The 24,330-nt window shown below is 42.9% G+C and overlaps 1 protein-coding gene across 3 annotated transcripts in view; it reads right to left on the reverse strand.

Moving 5' to 3' along the window:
- Positions 1–14,392, reverse strand: part of BBS2 (Bardet-Biedl syndrome 2) — a 32,459-nt gene extending 18,067 nt beyond the window's left edge. Inside the window, exons 1-5 of one of the 3 annotated variants that reach the window (XM_007167585.2) lie at positions 14,116–14,392; positions 8,996–9,223; positions 4,412–4,537; positions 3,710–3,772; positions 2,819–2,896 (exon numbers count right to left, since the gene is read on the reverse strand). In XM_007167585.2, coding sequence (XP_007167647.2) covers positions 2,819–2,896; positions 3,710–3,772; positions 4,412–4,537; positions 8,996–9,223; positions 14,116–14,232 — 612 coding nt within the window. In that variant the 5' untranslated portion in view covers positions 14,233–14,392. Of the gene's footprint in view, positions 1–2,818; positions 2,897–3,709; positions 3,773–4,411; positions 4,538–8,991; positions 9,224–14,115 lie in introns of all 3 variants that reach the window. The other 2 variants (XM_057534628.1, XM_007167586.2) reach the window with 2 other exon arrangements.
- Positions 14,393–24,330: the final 9,938 nt, after the last annotated feature.

The raw sequence follows: 24,330 nt of genomic DNA on the forward strand, positions 1-24,330 counted from the left end.
CTGAATACAAAGTGCTGGGTAGGACTCCAGAATTATTTAGCTCAAGGCATTCTTTTGGCAGTGCCGTTCAACTGCCAAATAAATTATAATTTTGCTGATGTGTGAAAAGACATTTGAACTAGGAGCAAAATCAAACCAAGAGGACAGGAAAACAGCCCTGAAATGAACAATCTTATGAAGTCCACATTTTCGTAAATTTAGCCCCAGTTTCCCTCAGTCCCTTAGTCCTTCATTAGCTCACTAGTTTCTTCTTTTGCGGACTAGAGGATCAAGAGGCACCTCAAATCCCTTGCTCTATTTCATGTTCTTCTGTCCTTTTCCAGGATTTAGGAAAGAGGTGTTTCAAAGAATGCACTCCCCTCACATCTGGTATTGACAATAAACAGAAATTCAACAACACCTCAATGATTCCCTAAAAGAGAAAAGATTTACTACAAATTTCTTTTTTAAACAAAAAAATTTTTTTTAATTTATTCATTTATTTTTGGCTGCGTTGGGTACTCATTGCTGCTCGCAGGCTTTCTCTAGTTGCGGCGAGCGGGGGCTACTCTTCGTTGCGGTGCACAGGCTCCTCGTTGCGGTGGCTTCTCTTGTTGCAGAGCACAGGCTCTAGGCACGCGGGCTTCAGCAGTTTTGGCACGTGGGCTCAGTAGTTGTGGCTCACGGGCTCTAGAGCACAGGCTTAGTAGTTGTGGCGCACGGGCTTAGTTGCTCCGCGGCATGTAGGATCTTCCCGGACCAGGGCTTGAACCCACGTCCCCTGCATTGGCAGGCGGATTCTTATCCACTGTGCCACCAGGGAAGTCCCAATTTACTACAAATTTGAATGAAAGGGAAATGGTAATGCAGGACACAGCACCTACAGGCCAGTGATTCTCAAGTTGTTTTTTTAACAGGGTGGTGGCAACCCCCTTCAAGAATCTAATGAAAGCTAAGGATCTTCTCTCTAGAAAAGCACACATTAAACACATACACATAAACAAAACCACCCCCATATGGACACACATCTTCAGACTGTTGCTTTGGCACTCACTTCTCCCCTTCATTTTCCTCCATCCACAGCTATTAGTTTACAACCATAATAACTATAACTGCATAAAAAGTATAGTAAGTCAAAGTAAAAATCTATAATAAAGGTAAACCAGTTAAAATCATTGATAACACTTTTATATATCAATATGCACGTTTTGCTTTGTGGTCTCCCTTTTGTAGTCAGGGAAATAGAAGCCTGATGTCCCTAGACAGCTTTGTAAGTGGCGAGAAGCGAGGATGAGTGGCCAAGGTGAGTTCTGAGGCTGGTGCCCTCAAGCTTTTCTGATACAGACTCCCGAACACCACGTGATTCAATTTTGCACAATCTCATCATTTTGATCTCCAAGACTTCCTTCTGTTGTTGTTTTTTTTTTTTTTCTGTCCATTTAAAATGGTCACAAGCCATTGCTCCTTTATCCCTTTCTCCTTCCTTAATTCAGAATATCCTAATTCTTTTTTCTGTTTCCATCTTGCCCAATCCTGGAAAACCAGCAGCAAATAAATATCCTAAGAATACCAAAACTACAAAGGATAAGAGTAATCTTCACTGTTTTTTTTGTTTGTTTTTTTTTTAAAGATGGGGTTTTTTAAATTGTTACTTTTACTTATTTATTTATTTCTGGCTGCGTTGGGTCTTCGTTGCTGTGCATGGTCTTACTCTAGCTGTGGGGAGCGAGGGCTACTCTTCGTTGCGGTGCACGGGCCTCTCATTGCAGTGCTTCTCTTGTTGCGGAGCACGGGCTCTAGGAGCGCGGGCTTCAGTAGTTGTGGCTCACGGGCTCTAGAGCGCAGGCTCAGTAGTTACGGCACACGGGCTTAGTTGCTCCGTGGCATGTGGGATCTTCCCGGATCAGGGCTCGAACCTGTGTCCCCCGCATTGGCAGGCAGATTCTTAACCACTGCGTAACCAGGGAAGTCCCATCTTTACTGTTTAAAAAAAAAACTCTTTAAGAAACATCTCAGGTTCAATTACATGAGTAATTCTAATCACAAAGAAACTAGTCAAGTTCTCTAACATCTGATTTTTAAGTTTACCTATAGAAATGTGCCTAAGAAGTACTTAATTTGAATTAAGAGAAAAAGTATAAAAATCTCATTTACACACTTTATTCAATATTCAACCCCATTTAATACACATGATGATGAGGAGGAGGAGAAGGCACAAAGCTTCAAATCCTGACCATGCCACCTACTAGCCATGAGCTTGTGAGAGTAACTTAACAGAGAAACTTAACATGTTCCCTCATCTGTAAAATGAGAACTAATAATACCTTCATAACAGGGGTGTTGTAGGATGAGTAAGTTCAGTGCCTGGCATATTTCAGGTGCATATTTCAGGTGCATATTTCAGGTGCATATTTCAGGTGCATATTTCAGGTGCACATTCAGGTGCACATTCAGGTGCATATCTCAGGTGCATATTCAGGTGCATATTCAGGTGCATATTCAGGTGCATATTTCAGGTGCATATTTCAGGTGCATATTTTAGGTGCACAATAAATGGTTGCTATTATTATCAGTAGTATGTATTAGCTCATTAAAAGAAATACCTTTATATGCTCAATAATTTTTCTCTATTTAATCAGTCTTTTCAAGATATATCTTGGTAAAGGATATTTAAATGCTTCTTTCCCTGTAATGCACAGCTCTGTTTAATCCCCACAGTTTTTACCCTAAAACTGTCTGGGTTGTGAGAAGATGTCCCAGCACTCTCCTTTAATGTTACACTTGACTATGCTAATCTGTCAAGGTTATCATAATTCTGATACCTTCTTACACTTCTTACCTCTGTTTCTGTCATTTCTGCCACAATCTCATCTTCTTTAAAAACTCGGATATCAAAATCCTCAGATCCAACAAGAAGCTGAAAGGAAAAAAATCATACATATTTAGTTCAGCGAGTGAACACAGCAAAATTTCCAAAAATAAAACAAAAAAATCTCATGATACTTCGTATGTTGCTACAGCCACCCAGGAGTTCCAACTTCCCAGTAATGTGATGCTCAGAAAGTTTCCTTCCACTGAGAAGGTCAAGATTCAGTCAGTGAAGAAAAAGTGGTTACTATACATCCTGCCATGTGGGCTGCACCTCCTACCCAGAACAAGTTCTTTCACCAGGCACCTGAAAATGTTCTTGGTTTGGTGTCTGTCTGCCTGCAGGTGGAAGCCCTGTTTCAAAAGCCGGAGCCCAGTATCCTTGGACAAGTGGAGGGTAAGTCAATGCCCAACACAGTACTTCACTGGCTGCTCAAGAAGTTAATTTCTAGAGAAACCATTAGAATAGTTTAAAAAGGCTAAGAGCCAATCTCTAAAACTTTCAGATTCCTGAAAAAGTTGGCCAAAACTGAGAACTAGGTGCGATTTAAAAGCATTGGAATCAAGTTATAAGACTGTGAATGTGACTGCGATCCCATCAAATGTTCTGCCTTCTCTCCCTGTCAGGTGTCTTTGAAACATCATGGTCTTGATCTCTGTACTAGACAAACACAAGTAAATTATTGTTGAAAAGAGAGGAGAAAGACAAATGAGGCCAGTTAGCTCATCACTTAGGCAACAGAGCACCAAAATCAACTGTGAGAAGCTAACAGCTCTCTCAACACTAATGTCACCGTCATGGGAAAATGTATGTACGCAGCTGAGAAGTATACACAAGTGAAGTATCTCCTCCCGCACATACCTCTTTCTTCCCATCACCATCAAAGTCACACAAGGCCAAGGAATGAACATTATCTCCAGTAACCTGAAAATAAAACCAAAATCATTACTATGCCATCTTTTTTCACTTAATCCAAACACAGGAGCTACATGAAAGAGAGGATGATACAAACCAGTAACTTAAAACTCCAATTACTCATATCCTTTTTTTAATGTACAGAATTATAAACATTGTTCTATTTTGTTTCTATTATTCATTACAGTTAGTGGTAAAAAACAAACAAGACCTAAAGAACATTAAAAGTAAAAACGGGGCTTCCCTGGTGGCACAGTGGTTGAGAGTCCGCCTGCCAAGGCAGGGGACTCAGGTTCGAGCCCTGGTCCGGGAAGATCCCACATGCCGCAGAGCCACCAACCGAGTGCACCACAACTACTGAGCCTGTGCTCCAAAGCCCGCGAGCCACAACTATTGAGCCCAAAGTGCTGCAACTACTGAAGCCTCGTGCCTGGAGCCCGTGCTCCGCAACAGGAGAGGCCACCGCGATGAGAGGCCTGCGCACCGCAACGAAGAGTAGCCCCCCCCCCCGCTCGCCGCAACTGGAGAGAGCCCTCGCGCAGCAATGGGGACCCAGCGCAGCCAAAAATAAATAAATAAATATTTAAAAAAAAAAAAAAAAAGTAAAACCGTTTAAGAGTACTAAAGAGAGTATTTTGTTCTTCATACCGTCCAAAAGAGATCATTTCCTTCATGATCGAAACCCTGCAGAGCACAATTTCCACCAATAATTGCAAGAGGAGAGGAAATGTCTCCCAATGTCCCCAGCACAATTGCATTGGCCCCATCTGCTACCTAAGAAGGGAAAAAAGACAGAAACTCTCAAACAATGCTGCACGGGCACACTGGAGGTAACATATATCTCTCTTTTTATTTAGATACTCAAAGTCGTCTGTCATCATTTCTGAGAAGCCACATGGTCTCCTGAAAGGCAGGCCAGGGCTGTCCACTGAGGACCGTGTCTGTGGCTTATGCGTGCTCATGCAAGGATGAGCACAGACCCAGGATACACTCAGGCCCTTGGTCTCTCACATTAACCTGCTACAACAACCTGCTACAAAATCCCAGGCTCTCTTGGAACACCAGGTTCTAAAGGCCAAATTCCCCAGAGAATCAAGACATGCCTTTAAACACCCAAACTTTTGTAACCTATTTTAACTATTTTAGATGGAAATCTTTTTAATACTTATTACTCAGTTCTCTTACTACTGCTCTTTTTAATCGTAAATTGTAAAGTACTAAAAACTACAAACACCTATAGACCCACCATCCAGAACTAATAAATGTCTTGACTTCCTGAATAAAGTACATAAGCACAATTTAATTTATTTTTGGAAGATTTGAGGACATCTTTGTAAGCACTGTTTATTGTATAGGAAAATAGTCCTTACTTACATAATCTTTAAGTAGGAAAACTATAAAAAATAGATTGGCTATAAAAGAGAGAAAAGAATTCATAAGAAGGCAAAACTACTAACTGGTCAATCAATCAGTCAAGTTAAAAGGTAAAAAAAATAAACTGGGAAAAATAACTGCAATATGTAGGACAAAGAGTTAATATTTCTCATTAATAAGAGAGTTAATACAAAGTAAATAAATAAGAAATGGGTAAACACACCCCAAGCAAAAATAAATAAATAAAATAAACAGGAAATTCACAAGAGAAGAAATACAAATAGCCAACAAGTATGAAAAAATGTTTATTCTACAATACATCATTTTTCACTTTTCAGATTAGCAAAGATGAAACCTATTGTTCGTTAGGGTGTGATAAAACAAGCACTCTCATATTCTGAGGGGGAGGTGGGAAAACAGTAGTCTTTCTAGAGAGCAGTTTAGCAATATCTAACAAAAATTTCACTTAAAAAAGGTTTTTAACTCAGCAGTTGTAAAGCTGAATTCTTGTGATCATTAGTTTTATGTGTCAACTTGGCAAGGCCATGGTACCCAGATATTTGGTCAAACATTATTCTAGACGTTTCTGTGTAAGTATTTTTTAGATGAGATTAACATTTAAATCAGTAGACTCTGAGTAAAGCACATTACCCTGTAGAATGTGGGTGGGCCTCATCCAATCAGGTGAAGGCCTAAATAGAAAAAAGACTGACCTCCCTTGAGGAAGGAAGGATCCTGCCACCAGACTGCCTTTGGACTTGAGCTTCAACATCAGTTCTTTCCTCTGTCTCTAGCCTGCTGGTATACCCTGCAAATTTTGGACTTGCCAGCCTCCACAACTGCATGAGCCAATTCCTTAAAATAAATCCATCTCCACTCCCTCTCTCTACATATATACACATCCTATTGGTTCTGTTTCTCTGGAGAATCCTAATACAGTCCTAAACTCAATTTCAGTCTTATACAAAAATGCAACAGTATCTTTGTCACACTGAAATAGGCAAAGATTTCTTAGGACAGAAAGAGCACTAACCATTAAAGAAAAAATAGATCAGCAAGACTTCATCAAAATTGAAAACTTTTGCTCATCAAAAGATACCTACCTATTGGAATAAGCCATGTATTGAGAGAAAATATTTATTTTACATGAATCTAACAGAGAACTTGTACCCAGTATATCCAAAGACCATCTACGAATCAATAATACACCCAAACTACCAATAAAAAATAGGCAAAAGACTTAGATGAGTCACAAAAGAAGACATACAAATAAAAAATAAGCACAAGAAAAAGTGTTCTACATCACTGGTCACAAGGAAAATGCAAAATGAAACCACAGTAAGATACCACTTCACACCTACTAAAATGACTCAAATTACAAAGACTGGCAACACCAAATGCTGACAAGAAATGTGGAGCAACTGCAACTCTCACACATTGCTGATGGAAGTGTAAAACGGTACAACTACTCCTAGGTATTTACCTAAGATGAACTAAAACATATGTCCACAAAAAGACTAGGACAAAAATGTTTACAGAAATTTTATCCATAATTGCCCCAAACTGGAAACAACCCGAATGTCCATCCCACATGTCCATCATCAGAAGAATAAATAAATTGTGGCATATTCACACAATGGAATTACTATTCGGCAACAAAAAAGAACTACTGCTAGGGACTTCCCTGGTTGTCGAGTGGGTAAGACGCCATGCTCCCAATGCAGGGGGCCCGGGTTCGATCCCTGCTTGGGGAACTATAGCACACACGCATGTAGCAACTAAGAGTCAGCATGCTGCAACTAAGAGCCCACATGCTGCAACTAAGAGCCCACGTGCTACAACTAAGACCCAGCGCAGCCACAATAAATAAATATTAAAAAAAAAAAAGAACTACTGCTAAATGCAACAAGTATGACTCTCACAGATGTTAAGTGAAAGAAGCCAGACACCAAAGAGTACATTCTGTATGATTCCATTTGTATGAAGTTCAAGAACAGGGAAAACTAACCTAAGGTGACAGAAATCAAAACAGTGAATATCTATAGGGAATAGGAATTGACTGGAATAGGGCACAACAAAATTTTCTGAAGTGATGAAAATGTTCTACTGGGTTGGCCAAAAAGTTGTTTGTTCCGGTTTTTCCATAAGATGCTTCCATAACACCCCCAATATATTTTTATTGGGGGGTGTTGATTACAGGGATCAAAACGCATTGAACTGCACACTTAAGGTTTGTGTATCTCACTGTATGTACATTTTACCTCAATAAAAAAATACCAAAGGAAAAAAACTGCATTTCTAAGAACTTACCCTTAGGAAATAATCAGAGAAGTTGGCAAAGATATATGCTTATGAAATTATCAATTGTAATAGAGAAACTATGGAAATAACATAAATATGAAACAATATGGAAAGGGTTAAACAAATTATGATATATTTTAACACAATGAAATACTATAGAGCCAATAAGAATAAAGCATAGATATATAGTAACTTCAATATAAAGCTGAACACAATATAAACTTCAAGATAAAGTTCAATACAATACATATATTTCTGAATAAAAAGGCCACATGTAATATCCAGGGAGTAGAAACAACCCAAATGTCTATTAACTGATGAATGGATAAATAAAATGTTGTTTATACATACAATGGAAAATTACTCAGCCATAAAAAGAATGAAGTATGATACATGTAACAAAATGTCCAGAATAGGGCTTCCCTGGTGGCGCAGTGGTTAAGAATCTGCCTGTCAATGCAGGGGACACGGGTTTGAGCCCTGGTCCGGGAAGATCCCACATGCCGCGGAGCAACTAAACCCGTGCGTCACAATTACTGAGCCTGCGCACCACAACTACTGAAGCCCGTGCGCCTAGAGCCCGTGCTCCACAACAAGAGAAGCCACTGCAATGAGAAGCCCACGCACCGCAACGAAGAGTATCCCCCCTTCCCCACAACTAGAGAAAAGCCTGCGCGCAACAACAAAGACCCAACACAGCCAAAAATAAATAAATAAAATAAATAAATTTATAAAAGAAAATGTCCAGAATAGGCAAATCTATGGAGATAGAAAGTAGACTGGTGGTTGCTTAAGGATGAGAGGTTGGGGGAAAATGGGGAGTGACTACTAATGGGTATGGGTTTCTTTCTGGAATAATGAAAATGTTCTATAATTGATTGTGGTGTAGTTACACAAATCTCTGAATAAACCACTGAATTGTATACTTTAAATAGGTGAATTGTATGGTATATGAATTATATCTTAATAAAGCTATTATAGAAAAAAGTAAAAGGTATGATCCCATTTTGTAAAAAAAAAAAAAAATTCACTCACAAATACTTAGTAAAAAGTCGGGATAAATCAATTCAAGAGTTAAATGCTATTTCCAAATGAAGAAACCATGCATAATTATTTTATTTTGCTTCTATATCTTTTCTATAATAAATTTGGATTATCTGAGTATTAAAGTTGCCTGTAGATGGCAGGCTACAGTAAGTGCTTCTCCTAGAAACTACTATACTAAACTTTAATGCAAAGCCACCAGGAGACCTGTTTGCTGGCTCCCTGGCTGTTGGCAGAATTCTCAATGGCAAATCTTGACAGATGGTAGTAGCACAGATATACCTCCTGAGAGATAAGCTGGAGTGTCAAAAAGTGGTTACCAACCATGACCAAATAAATAAGTGTCAAGTACACAAAGGAGATGTAAATGGCAAAATCCGCATGTTTTTTAACTACACTACAACAACCACATAAAAAACCAAAATAAATGTCTGATCTCTTTTAATCATAAAAAAGAAAAAGTGGACACTAATGGGTAATGGAAGTTTTATGGTTATAAAGGGGTATACTTGCCTCTCTGTAGAACAAATCTGAATTATTGTAGACATCATAAGCCAGAAGATTAGTCTGTGTCCCCACTAAAAGAGCATCATAGCCGAGTTCAGGGTTCAGTACTCCTGCAGCCAGGCAGCTGACTGCCTGGTTAATGTTGAGAAGCGAAACATCAGACTCCAGGGGGCTCTGGAGGACCCTGGAGGCACTGAAATGCTGGCTCCGGGCATGAGGGTTGTGAATAAAAACCTAAAAGAAAAACAGTTAATTACATCCCCTTAAAATATCAAAAATGTAAAATTAACATACATCTTTTTAAAAAAGACTCAGGCTGTTAACAGATATCAACATTAACAAGAAGTGACTTTAATCATCTACAAAACTTAAAACACCCATACACAGTTCTGTGCATGGCTGGCCTTCAATCACTGCAAATTGTGGAAACCCAGCGGTTCTTAGCCTTATAAAGAACAAGGTAATGGCCAAGATCTAGTTGTTGCTTCCCAGGGCAGCTTATATACTACCCACCAGTAGAGTGATAAAGCACTCTTATAAACCATCATTTTCCTGGTCAACCTACAGGAAGCTGCTACCAGCTACAATGTGATTGCTACACACGAAGATCAGAGAAAACAGAATAAAAAACACTTCCTTTAGTATCTTCCATCCAAGCACCTAACTAATTCACTTCCTAACCCTTAAAACTGGTAGTTTTAAGGTCTGGTAGGTAGTAAATTTGTCTTAAAAACCTAAACTGCGTCACACAAAGCAAGCTTCTTGAAGGCTTTCATAGTCTATACTAGTAAGACAGAATTAAATAATTAGCTCAAAGTTAATTAATTTAGCAGTTTCAACTATCATAAATATAATCATCTGAGTATCCCTACAAATCTTTAAGTTTCCTTGGGCTTCTGTAAAAGGAGGTTTAGACTAAAAAATGCATTCTCAAGAGGGGTGATACTGCTCTCAGGACAGGTAGTTGGGTTTGGGGTTGGGGGGGATCTTAGACATTAGAATGGCTTGTAGCCTCCAAAGGGTCTTTATAAAAACAGATATACTGTACATCTGTGGTATGAAAATTTCATTAGGGAAACTTTCATTTTCTGAAAAAAGCTCCATGGGAGGCAATATGGAAAAAAAGAAAAGGATGAGAAACTGCACTAGAGATGCCTTAAGCCCCTTCCAGTTCTAAAATTTGCTAATTTTAAATGAGCATTTCACCCCTTGGTATAAATCTGTAACCAGGCGAGGCCAGTTTGGCTGCTCACTACTCAAAAGGCCAATACTCAAGAGGCAAGTGTTGGTGGAAAAGGAAATTTTGCTTTACTCAGAGGCCAGCAACCTGGGAAGATGGTGCACTAATGTCCTAAGACCATCTCCAAGTTGTCAGTTAGGAGACAAAGGTTTTAAAGGCAGTGTGAGGGAGGGGTCCGCAGGGTGCATGAGCAGCTCGTGCACAATTCCTGGATTGGTTGGCATCAAGCTGAAGTTTCAAGCATCACCTATCTTCTGGCTTCAACCGGTCTGGGGTCTACATGCTTGTGATCAGCAATTTTCATCTGGTAGGAGTCTGCTCCCTGTAAAAACAGCTTAGGATTGTGTGTCAGACTTTTATAGCTTTCAGGGAACTGGGAGTTGGGAATTCCGGTGACTCTTTATGGCTGGTTTAGAGTCTAAATTGTTGCCAGTTTCCCAGCTCAACAGCTTGTTTCTCCATCTTCACATTCCTAACCATTAACTCTTGAGCCAGCATTCTGAGACTCAGGGGAGGCCTGGGAGACTAAAGCTTTTCTACAAACAAGAGGCAGGTAGAGGACATGAAGGGGAGGGGTCTGTCCCAGGAAGGCCCCATAGGGTCCTGCTTGGTTACAATGCCTGCTTTTCTTTGATAATCCTCAATCCTGAGGAGGAACAGGTGCGGAACAAGAAAGGAAAGTCTGGGATAGAGAAGTTAATCATAAACTCAGCAGAGGAACTCAGTTTTAGGGGACTCGGTTTTAAATCCAAGCAGGATTAGTTTTAAATTATTATCTAAACAAGGTAACCTATTCGACAAAAAATATTTTTTAAAAGATTGGTTAGAAACATAGAGATAATGTGTTTAGCTACTGAATATTGTGTTCACGTTCTCATTTGTGTAATACTTTATAACATGCTTTTATAAACATTACTGCATTTGGTCCTCACAACATTTGGTCCTCCTGATATACAGAGGAGGTCAGAGGGGTTAAGGCCCTTTCCCAAGGTCTCACCACTGATAAGTGACAGGGCTAAGATGCAAGCCTGGTGTCTGGCTCCAGTAATCTCCAGCCACATCTTACTTCCTTTTATAACAGTTCTGAACAAAAGAATTCTTACAGAGTCTTCTAGTAATTAGGCTGAGAAAGAACAGGAGGCAAAATAACCTATGGACTTCACGTTAACTGTTATTGGGATGAAAAGAGTTTGGAGGTTGCTGTCAAGAGCAATAGCCCCAGGAGTCTGGTTTCTCCCTAGTTCCCCTCCTGCTGTTCTCTGCATACAGCAATCAGTGCTCTGGAGACTCACCTGTCCCTCAGGCTCAGCCACACAACAAATAGACCACTCCCAGTGCCTTCAGCCAAAGGACTGGCTGAAGTTTACAGACCTGTTCTGGCTGAGGGGGTGTTGCTGACAGTATAAATTCCAACTAGGCCCTCCAACTCCATGGTGAGAGGAAACATGTCCCCCGATGAACTAATGTTCATCCTGCAAGAAACCCCTTTTTAAACCATCCTTGCTCAGGTTCAGAGACCAGATCCCAATAAGTCAGCCCCCCATTCACAACAGAGTCCCACTGAAAATGACAAAATCCTGTTTCTAGAGACATGGGCCCTGACAGTCAAGGAGGGCTTTAGCCTTACCTGCAATGTCTGTTTTTAAAGGAAAATATATTTGTGTATTATTTGGATCATAAAATAGTACCAATTTTTTCTTTAAGTCTAGAGATAAAAGATCAGGTCAGAACTTTTCAGATTTGTTTTTGAAGTTCTGAATATAAAGTGTCCAATTACACAGGACATAGGAACTTCTCTCTCTCTCCCTTTTTTCCCCCCCATCTCCAGAAAGAGCCTTAGAATCAAGTGCCCCTGCCTCCCACTCTAGGTCACATTCTAATGCAAGCGGGTCCATAGAAACCTCTGCCTGACCTTCCCGCTTCCACTCCTACACTCCCCTCCCTGCATCTCTGTTGCAGCACCAGCCAGTAATCCTTTATCTAAAACATAAACCAAATCCCATCACGCACTTTATTAAAACCAAGGTCTTTACCGTGGCCTACAAGGCCCTATATGATCCAGCCGCTGGCTACCCCACTGCTTCCCTCAATCCATTCCAGCCCCAGCAACTTTCTTGTGTTTCCGGAACACACCAAGTATATCTCTACCTCAGAGCCTTTGTACTTGCTGATACACTTACTCCACCTATCTGCAGGGCTTGTTTCCTCATTTGCTTCAAACCTCTGACCCACAGTTATCAGAGGTCTATCTGATCACCCTGTCTAAATTAGCAATCTCCCATCACCCCCAACCCCTTACTCTGTTTTTCTCCCATGGAGACAGTGTGTGTGTTTCTGTTAACTATCTGGCTCCCCCTCTCAAAGTAACCTCCAAGGGGATGAGACTTGTCTGTCACCTTCACCGTTGTAACTGCAGAGCTAAGAACAGTGCCCAGCACATAGCAAGCCCTCAATAAATCAGGGGTTGAGCTAATATCAATGGGATCTTTTCAGCCCACTTATGTAGCTGCTATGCACCTACAGCAGAACCAATATGAATTTTTGGTATTTGTCAGTGCCTACTAACATTATTACGTACGAGGCTCTGTGCTAAATGCGTTCCTCCATTATACAACTTAATGAAAATGAATCATTACTTTTTACTTATGTATCCCAAGGCATGGCATATGAGAAAACATACAACATAGGTGGCAGTGTCTCGAAAACTATAAATCATTATATAAATGTTAGCTTATTAAATCCACACTGGGTCAGAGAACATGCACTCTAATCTCATTTCTACCGCTTTCCAGTTGAACAGCCTCAAACATTGCTTTGAACCTCTGTGAACCATTATTTCTAATCAGTAAAGTGGGAGTAATAAGAAGAAAATAACAGCTAACAGTTAGTGACCACTGCCTATATGCCAAGCGCATGACATGTATCAGTAGTAACTTACTTAATCCTCTTAGCAACCCTATGTGGTAGATACTAAGTACCTTGCCCAAGGTCATGAACTTAGGTACCGGAGCCACAATCTGTGACACCTGTGCTATACGGCAGCGGTTGGCAATTTAGCAAGGATGCTGAGATGATTAACGTAATAAGGCTTTGTACCTGTTAGAAGTTATTACGCTTGGCGTCATAGTATTCCATGTTTTTGGGGCATGCCTCCATCAACACACAGTATCTTGATTTGCCTTGTCTGCTGTCCTTCTGGACTATAAGCTTTCTGAAAGTCAGGACTCCAACTTTATCTCTGAATCCCCAAGATCTAGCACGAAGGAGGTGTCCAGTAAGTCTGGTGAATGCTGAATGACCATATCTTTTTCGTCTCTGTGATTCCCACACCTTGCCCAGCACCCGGCACACAGTAAGCCCCTAAAAGGTACTTAGTAAATAAATTATAGGAAGACACGCGACTGTACATGGATAAAGATCGAAAATGCAATTTGAATCACTTAAGTTAAGGGTCTTTGTGATTTTTTTTCCCCCGTAAAGTTGTTTGGCTCTGAGAGGCAGTCTGAGATAGTAGGAGTTCCAGAGCGAAGAGCAGAGGCCCTGGGCTCTAATCTGGGGTCTGCCATTATTGCTAACCCTGACCAAGCCATTCCCGCTCTGGGGTCTTCTCTTCCGTAAGCTCCCTGTCTGTAGAGAGACACCAACATTGTCCGAGTCTAAGTGCCTGAAGACAAGTTAACTGCTCAGAAAAGCCGTTCTGCGTGATTATTCATGATTTGTGCGCAGGACGGAGAGCTACGAAGGCTACCAACCCGTTGCCGGGCAACCTTGGCTGGGGGCGGAGCCTGAGAATGAGGAGCCGGACTGCAGGAACCTAGCGGGTGGAGGTCGTGGGGACTCCAGGGGCCCGGGCCCCGTGCGGGTGGGAACGTGTGGGAGCGGTTACCTTGCCTGCTTGGGTAGCGGCCGCCAGGCACGGGTGAGTCCCGTCGTAGCGCCCGACAGCCACCATGCGGGGGATGATTTTGTGGCGCAGTTTCAGGGTGAACACAGGCAGCAGCATGATGGCGACAGCTCAGGAGAAGAGGGCTAGTGGTCCGATACTGGTGCAGCGAAGCTGGCCTCACCCACGGCGGTGAAGAATGTGGGGGGGACCAGGCTGGACGGGAAACTGAGCGGGACTGAGCTGGACCCCAGGCCACAGCCTTTTTCTGCGGCTGCGCAGGCCCGCCCACCTAGTTCTGCGGCTGCGCGGTCGGGCTTCAGGCTCGGCTGAGGCTGAAGCTGGGTCTCAGTGGTGGAGTCGTGTCTCTTGCAGCTGTAACTTAACCCGCGTTGGATTCGACTCAACTAACAGGTCTACAGTGGCGGTGTCTGAGCCAGCGCACCCCTGGGGCTTCTTCTAGCACTAAACCAAGCTGCTGCACCGTTGGAGACTACGCGCACGTCAACCACACTCCAAAGGGTCATTAATTCAAGAAATATGCCTTGAATGCCTGCTCTTCTCCTTACTTTAGCTGTTATGTTGATGCCCGCAGTAGTTACTAAATGTATCGACTCCTTAAAAAAAAAATGTTTTAAATTCTCACCTTTAAATGGTCCATGGCCCTTTGTAAGATGCTCTATAAATTTTAAATGCGAACACGAAAAATTGAAAAGTCATTAAACTTCTTGACATTCATTCAGATAATTTTTGAGGGTTTACTATGTGTCAGGCACTGTTCTAGACAACAGAGGTATGGTAGTTAACATGAGACAAACCTCTGCCCTCCTGGAGCTGACCTCCATTTCGGGGGAGACAAACACTAACTGAGAAATACATGTGGGAGGTCTTTTGGTAGTAAGTGGTAAGGAGGGAAGAGGGATAGAAGTTTGGAGGGAGTGCAGTTTTAAATAAGGTGGTAGGGAAGAGACCTCACTGAGAAAGTCACGTCCAGGCAAGAACTTGAAAGAAGTAAGGGAGTCAGTTTTGAGGAAGAGTGTTCCAGCAGAGGAAATTCAGGTGCAAAGGCACTGAGGAATCGCTCTGGCTGCCTTCTGGAAATAAACGTTTAGGGCTGAGGGACAAGATGAATGGGAAGCAACAGACGAGACTGAGAAGGAAGCCAAGTGAAGAGAGTGTTGCCAGGAGTAGAAAAATAACCGTGTCAGATGCTGTAGGTGGGTCTTGAAAGATGGGTTCTAGAATATTCTTGATATTTGCATTTTGTAATTACAGCCGTACAAATGAGCATCTTTTTTCAAGCGTACTGGGGGGTGGGGGGGAGTGTCTGTGACTAGTTGTAATCTCTTCTGGAGATAATGTCAAAAGACTAAATTTGGGCTTCCCTGGTGGCACAGTGGTTAAGAATCTGCCTGCCAATGCAGGGGACACAGGTTTCGAAAAGATTAATAGTACTACTAACTATTAAGATTAATAGTACTACTTCTGGGGAATGTTGTTGTGAGAATTAGACCAACGAATATAAATAAAGGACTTGAAGCAATGCCTGGCACTTAATAAGGGATCCCATAAATGGTTAATATCATCGTTATTATAAGGTTATTATTATTACCTATAGCTGAAAAGGCTGCTTTTGACTTGTTAGGGTTGCTATTGTAATAAAGTTGGTGTCTTTTTTCTTTTTTTAGCAGGTAGCTTTGTTCCAAATATCCTCTCAGCACTGGGGTTAGAAAAACCAACCTCACTAGTCAAGGTCTGGTGGACCTAGGTGAGAGACCAAGAATTTAGATCCTGACTTACAGGGGCCATGCCTGCCACGTGCCTCTACCTCTGTGTCCTCACCTCGCCTATGCAAAGCACCCACACTAGAGGGTGTGCAGGTGTAAAGAATGGAGGCTCTCACACATTGGAACTCAGGATTAAAGGCCTAGACAGAGGCGGGGTGAGAGGGCCCCCAGGACCTGTGGCCTCCACTAGTCTAGTCACAGGATTGACGTCTGGGAAGTGGAGTGGGGCAGGGGAGCAGCTGGAGAAGGATATTTGCCTTCATCTTTACGCACTGTAGTGTTGGCTGTTTTCATAGTGAGTTTGCTTTACTTTTGTAATTAACACATACGCACAACTTGAAAATAAAGGAGTGTGAGGGTGGGGACTGTCTGTGAACTTCAGAGATCCACAGCCTCTCCCCCGCCCATTGCCCCAGAACCTGCCAATAAAGGACCCCAGCTTTAAGTTTCCCCAAACTTAAAGGGAGTGACCATTAGGCCGTGGAGGGGTAGGGGCCGGGGACCACTGGGGCAGAGCAGACGGCACAGAGCCTGGCTCTGTGAGAACGGTTCACAAGCAGCCCTCCCGGATGCTCCGTCCTTCAGTCTTTCATCACATGACTCCCTGGTAACTCTGGGAGGCGTCTGCTGGGGGCCGTGAAGGTGAGGCCGTTCATGTGGGTCTCCTCTGTCAGCCCATTTCACACATGTGAAATGAGAAGACTCACGGGCAAAGCCACTTCACAGCATGTCACTTACACAGAACAGAAACGGCTAACCTTTGGTCAGCAGACAGGGAAAAGCTAAATAATAATAATAATAGGAGCTAACATCTGTTGAACACTTACTATGTGCCAGACTCTAAAATATTTACTTGTATTTTTATCTCACTTAATCCTCATAATAACTCTATGAGAGAGGTAATATTATTATCCCCATTTCACAGTTTGCAGAAACTAATTTCAACTCCAGTTTTCCTCTACTCCCCACCTTATTCGACCCCAACCTGCACATTTCACTGAACTGGTAGGAAATGCCATCCATCAGTGTTAGGTACCCCCCATCACCCACTTTACCACACCCCAACCTCAGAGAGACCCATCAGAACCAGGGAGGCCTACTGATGCCAGAAAATGGGGGGAGGGGTCTCTGACCCCCAGTTTCCTGTGGTTGCTGCCAATATCCTTGTCCAAGGTCTCAGTGGTTTCTTTTTATGGGGGGTTCTCTGATACTTCCATAGGACTTGAAACGCCCTGGAGAGGCGAAAAATCCCAGCGCCCAGGGTCCCATATCCCTCAAAGCATCACTGCCTTCTTCTTGGGGCTCTTGCCACATCCCCAGGTGAGGCTGGGGTCCACAATGGTGCTCAGATGCTTGTAGCTTAAGTCTGTGAATAACCTCAGGAAGAGATGCTGAAAGTCAGACTAAGTGAGAAACACTTATATTGAAATGGAACTTTTTCATCAAAATTCATCCGCTGTGCACTTAAGTAATTTTATGGTATGTAAATTATGCCTCTAGGAAGTAGTTTTTTTTTTTTTTACATTTTGAAATCAAAATATAAGCTCATGTCACTCCCTTACATAAAATCCTCCAATGGCTTCCCATTACAAGTTGAACAAAATCCAAACTTTTAACTTGGCCTACAGAACTCTGGTGTCTGTGAATCATCCCAACACACCTCATGGTCTCACCTCAGGGCTTTTGCACTTACAGTTCCCTCTGCCTGGAATGCTCAGCCCCCAGATCTTGTCAAGCCTGGCTCCTATGTGTCAATCAGATCTCAGCTCAAAGCTCCCCTCTTCAGAGAGACCTGCCCAGTGCCCCAGCCCTCGCTTGCTCCATCTCTCTCACTCTCACATCATTCTGCTTTATTTTCTTCATAGTGTTTCTCTCTTTCTGAGATGATCTTCTTTATTTCTTTACTTGTTTTTTTTGTCTCTCCACACTAGAATTCAAGTGTCTTGCCTACTTTTGGTAGGGGAGCCCAGTACCTCCCTACCCCCACCTTAAGAGAAAGAAAGAGAAATCAGGCAGATGGAGGTCAGTATATTACTTTTTCCTTTGTAAGAAGTGATAATGGAGGTACTTCCCTGGTGGCACAGTGGTTAAGAATCTGCCTGCCAATGCGGGGGACACAGGTTTGATCCCTGGTCCGGGAGGATCCCACAGGCCGCGGAGCAACTAAGCCCAAGTGCCACAACTACTGAGTCTGCGCTCTAGAGCCCATGAGCCACAACTACTGAGCCCACGTGCTACAACTACTGAAGCCCGCGCGCCTAGAGCCCGTGCTCCACAGCAAAGAGTAGCCCCCGCTCGCCGCAATTAGAGAAAGCCCACGCACAGCAACGAAGACCCAACGCAGCCAAAAATAAATAAATACATTTATTAAGAAAAAAAAGAAATGATAATGGAGAAGGTGACTTCTATTTGCCAGAAAATGGGCTTCCTAATCCTGAACGCCAGAATCAGGAGATTTGTTCATCACTGGAAAACTACAGGCCAAGTCCTGGGGCAAGCCTCTTTCACCACCCTTGGGGGAGTAGGCAGGCCAGCTCTCGGGAGGCGGCTGAGCTACACACCCCAGGAGACAGGGCAGAGCAGCAGGAGCAAAGGACACCAGGACTGTTGTGCAATGTTCTTGCTGCCTCCGCAAAGGATGCTCCAGCCTAACGTCGTCCAAGTGTCTTCAACAGTTCCTGGCACATGATGGATAATACTAAATATTTGGTGAATGAATGATGTCTATTCAAATATGTCAACATTCACGTCTTAAATAACTCACTTGGCAGGACTTACTAAACCGCCTTACAGTTCCTTCCACCCGGAATGCTCAGCCCCCAAAGCATTTCAAGCCTGACTCCCATGTGTCAATCAGGTCTCAGCTCAACGCTTCCCTCCTCGGAGAGGCCTGCTCGGAGCCCCCATCTCTCTCTCTCATGACCCTGGTCCACTCTGTAGGACCGGCCTACATAGCTTCTCCCCACTGAAAAATTCAAAACAGATTGTATGGTTTTGTATTACTGGGCATTGAGAAGTGACGCCTCTTCCTTTTTCTTATTTTGTACCATGACACCCACAAGACCATGCTTGACATTCTGGGCATGATCTGAGCACGATTCATGATTCTGGGTGAGCTAGAGGCTCCTGAAGCGAAGAAGGGAAGCCATGAGGGAATGATTATCATTTGCACACATATGAGGACCAGAGTTATTATTTTTTTATAGAAACAACAATAAAGCAATGCTTTAATGCATCACATTCTCAGTTATTCAAAGACTTAGTAAGTTACATTTAAAGACCCTTTAAGAAAGTAAAGATTTTTGTCTAGCAGGATTCAAATATTATAACAGCCTTGCCAAACAATTCGCTCAAAGAAACAGATTTTGATTAATTTTGTTGATGTTCTTTCTAATACTCTCTGGCTTTAAGCATAAGCTTCTGATTTTGAAATCCTTATGTAACTTATATGAGTTGTGATTTTTGTTTTTAATCTGCAAATCTACTCTCCTTAATCTTTTTGTTGTTGTAATTGATGAAAAACTACTCCCACTTTCATCTCCACCTGCCAAGCCCACGGTGGCAAATGGTATTGATTGATGGGGAGGCGTGACCAGAGGTGAGCTGACAATGACAAGTCAGCTCTGCCAGAGCAACGAAGACCCAAGATTCTTCAAGTTACTTTGAAATTAGAGGAGGCCACACAGGATGCAGGAAGCCCAGCATCCAAGGAGCAGAGGAACCGGTTCCTGGCCCAGCCACCCCCAGGGTTCAGATCAAAGCTGATGGCTGGAGTCTGTCCCAGTTTCCAAGGAGTGTGGTTTTTATAGCCTCCTGGAGCCATACGCGGGTGTGGGCACTGGACGCTGGCTAAGGCTTGTCTCAGCTTTCGTAACCACCTATTTGGGCAGTAAGACAACCTCTGGGGCACCTGCTCTGGAAAGTTTGAGTTTTTCTACCTTCTTAGGAGCTCCTGTAGCTGAAAGCAGTGTGCAGCTTTGCAGATCTGAGCATTCTTTTTTTCATATTTATTTATTTATTTGGCTGCATCAGGTCTTAGCTGCGGCAGGTGGGATCTTTCGTTGTGGCGCGCAGCCTTCTCTCTAGTTCTGGCGCACGTGGGCTCCAGAGTGCGCGCGGGCTTAGTTGCCCCATGGCATGTGGGATCCTAGTTCCCCAACCAGGGATCAAACCCGCGTCCCCTGCGTTGGCAGGTGGATTCTTAACCACTGGACCACCAGGGAAGACCCCATATCTGAGCATTCTATCTTCAGGGAGCAGAGCAAGCTGAAGGGAACTCCAAGTTCCATTTCTACAATCACAGCATTTCCCAGTAGGAAGAGGCCAGAGAGATTGCCAGCCCGGGCTTCTAACCAAGGCAAGAATCACCATTCAGCCTCTATTTGAATACTTCCCGTGATTGAAGGGCTTATGACTCACATGGAAGCCATTACATTTGAACACGTTTCTCAGAAATCTCTTACTTATATTGGGTCATGTATCCGTCTCTCTATAGAAATAGACAGATTGACTTCATCACTATCCCCATGTGGGCTCCTCAGGTGTTTGAAGATTTATCATCTTCCCTCCATGGCTTCTTTATGCTGAACACCCCCAGGTGGATCCTTCAAGGGTTTGGGACTTTGGGGGGATGAAATTCCTAGTTCCTTTACCTACCTGGACACACTTAACCATTACTTCTTCCTTAAGGAGCCTGCTTTGAGAGGAACTTTAAAGCAGATGGGCCATATTGTGAACCCTCTCCTCCTACACACACAGACGTCCTTTCCCTCCACCTGCCTCAAGCTCCCAGGGACAAGGCCAAGGTGTACCACACAGAGAACAGGGGTGTACCACACAGAGAACAGGGGTGTCAGGCAGCCGTGAAATTCTCCAACAGCGACACCAGGAAACAAAGATCAGGGCTATTTTTTTGAAAAATAGACAAAAGCAAATGACCAGAGTGCTAAGGCTTGATGGGTCCCTGCAAGACATAGAAGACATGCTCAACTGGAATGGCGAGAAACTGAATGACGGTGTGGACAGGACTTGGAAAACCAACACGGGAAAAGGAGGCACCTATTATGGGCTGAATTGTATCCTGCCCCCCGCCACCAAAAAAAGGTATGTTGGATTTCTAACCCCCAGTGCCTCAGAATGTGACCTTATTTGGAGTTGGGGTCTTTGCATAGATAATCAAATTAAAAGAGGTCATTAGGACATCATAATCCAATATGACTAGTGTCCTTAGAAGAGGGGGATATTTGGACACAGACACATCTAGAGAGAACGCCATATGAAGATGAAGGCAGAGATCAGAGCGATGCTTCTACAAACCAAGAGACACCAAAAATGGCCAGCAAACCACCAGAAACTAGGAGAGAAGCATGGAACAGATGCCACTCTCAGACCTCAGAAGAAACCAACCCTGCCGATACCTTAGTCCCAGACTTCTAGCCTCCAGAGCTATGAGACAATATGTTTCAGTTGTTTAAGCCCCCCAGTTTGTGGTACTTTGTCATGGCAGCCCTGGAAAATGAATACACCACGTCTAGGCCTAAAGACACAAGGGAAGGAAACTACGTCTCAGGAGCCCAGTGAGGGTGTGCCTGGCAGGAGCTGTATTCACAGAGATGGCAATGCAAGGAGGGAGCCAAGCAATAAAGACCCCCACTGCTCTCACCCCATCCACCAAGTCTCCTGCAGCGCCTAAGCCAGTGGAAGCCATCAGGCAAGGGCGGTGGGAGATACACATGGAGAATCTACCTACAGGGGGGCGTTGTCCACACTTCTCTTGGAACCTATGTATGTGGGATCCTCAGCTCATAGAGCAGGAAGGGAACTCAGGGGTACCTAATCCAATGCTTTTATTTGACCCCCAAGGAAACCAAGTCCCAAAGAGGGGTGTAGCAATGCTGCCGATTAAATGCAGAGACTAAAATTCAACCCTCTGGATTCTGAGTCATGCAGTCCTTCTGAATATCAGGGCTGCTTTTGGTTTTATTGTTGTTGTCTTGTCCTTTGTCTTTTTTAAAAAGCACAATGTCTTTTTTAAAATGTTTATTTCTGATTTGAATAGGTAATACTTTGATATCATAACAAATTAAAATCTATCAAAGTATATGCAGAAAGATGTGGACAAATTGGAATCCTTGTGCACTGCTGATGGAAATGTAAAGTGATGTAGCCACTATGGAAAACAGTATGATGATTCCTCAAAAAATTAATCATAGAATTACCATATGATCCAGCAATTCCTCCCCTAGGTATATATCCAAAAGGTTTGAAAACAGGTACTTAAACAGATACTTATACATGAATGTTCATAGCAGCATTATTCACAATAGCCAAAAGTGGCAACAACCCAAGTGTCTACCAATAGATGAATGCATAACTAAGATGTGATAAATATGGCTGTATGTGATAATATATGACTGAACATTATTCAGCCGTAAAAAAGAATGAAGTACCAAAACATGCTACAACATGGAGGAATCTTGAAGACATTATGCTAAGTGAAATAAACCAGACCCAAAAAGACAACTATTATATGATTCTACTTACATAAGGTACTAGAATAGACAGATTCATAAATAGAGAAAGTGTAATAGAATAAAGGTTACCAGGGGCTGGAGGGGAGGAAAGAATGAGGAGTTCGTGTTTATTTATTTATTTTTTAAATTAACACTTTTGCTCTTTATTTTTTTTTATATTTATTTATTTATTTATTTTGGCTGCGCCAGGTCTTAGTTGCAGCATGCGGGCTTCTTAGTTGCTACATGCGGACTCTTAGTTGCAGCATGCATGTGTGATGTAGTTCCCCAACCAGGGATCGAACTCAGGCCCCCCGCATTGGGAACGTGGAGTCTTAACTGCTGGACCACCAGGGAAGTCCCAGGGAGTTAAGAGTTTAATGAGTATAGTTTCTCTTTGGAATGATGAAAAAGCTCTTAAATAGTGGTGAGAATTACATAGCACCATGAATGTACTTAATGCTACTGAATTGTATGCTAAAAATGATAACATTTATGTTATGTATATTTTACCATAATAAAAAATATATACATTTTGAAAAAGTGTCATACAATAAAAAGGAAGTCCCCCTCTCACCCCCATCCTCGCCACCAAAATCCCCTCCCTGGAGACCTCCCTGAGACCAATTTCCTGGGTCTCCTGAAGATGGTCTGTGACTGCATAGGTAAGTCCTCTCTTCCTATGTATACCCCTCTCCCTAGCTTTTGTTTTCTCCTTAAATGGTAGCATACTAGACTCAGGGTTTTATATTTTGCTTTTTGCACTTAACAATATGCTTTGGAGAGCATCCTCATTTTCCTTATAAGACCACAGAGGGTATTCCTGCGCAAAGCCTTTTACACAGAAAGTGTTCACATAACATTTGAAGAGGACAACATTTGCATTTTAATAAGGCACAATGTCTTCACTCCAGAGAATGAATTAGGAATGAGAGAATTTCAGAAACCTGCCGAGTATATAATGAGAGGTGAGGATACAGTCTTTTCAGTTCAGCTTAACAAATATTTATGGGGAATTCCCTGATGGTCCAGTGGTTAGGACTCCATGCTTTCACTGCCAAGGGCCTGGGTTCAAACCCTGATCAGGGAACTAAGGTCCTGCATGCCATGCAGCGCAGCCAAAAAACCTTCCCCCCCGCAAAAAACAAACAAAAAACCCCACAAATATTTGTGGAGGTCACACCAGGAAAAAGGTCCTTTGTGAGATGCTGGTATAATAATAGCCAACAGCCATAAAACTCCTAACATGTGGCAGCTTCTGTCCTACGCACATTAACTTATCTAATCCTCAACCTTATGATGTAGGTGCTATTATCAATGATTTCCATCTTACAGGCATGAAGAGGTAAGTGACTTGCCTAAGATCACATAGCTAGTGAATGACAGAACTGGGACTGCACCCACAGAGCGGGCTCTAGGGCCCTTGTTCTTTTTCACTACGCCCGCCGCCCTGCTGCCTCTCAGGCACACAAACATTTATGGAACTTCTCGCCAGGCCCTGGGCTTCCTCCCCAGAGAGATATAATGATACCTTTGACAAAAGCCCCAAGCTCAGGGAGTTAATTACAACAGAGAACTGATGCAATTAAAACAAAACAGAGAACTGATCGGTGTTAAAAGAGAAGAACATATGGAATGTTCTGGAAGTTAGAGGGGGGATGATGAGGAACCCCGAAATGCCCCATGGAGGAAGTGGCGTCTGGCTATGAAAGGAGGCAATGTTTATGGAGCAGCTGTCCCACACCAGACGCTTGATATGTTGAGGGCCCCCAACAACCTTACTATCACCCGCATTTCATAGGTGAAAAAAACTGAGGCTCCCAGAGATGCTTTAAAGGGGTGAAGGGACTTCCCTGGCTGTCCAGTGGTTAAGACTCCGCGATTCCAATGCAGGGGGCACAGGTTCGATCCCTGGTCGG

This window comes from Balaenoptera acutorostrata, chromosome 19, assembly GCF_949987535.1.
Source record: "Balaenoptera acutorostrata chromosome 19, mBalAcu1.1, whole genome shotgun sequence".
Classification (NCBI taxonomy): domain Eukaryota; kingdom Metazoa; phylum Chordata; class Mammalia; order Artiodactyla; family Balaenopteridae; genus Balaenoptera; species Balaenoptera acutorostrata.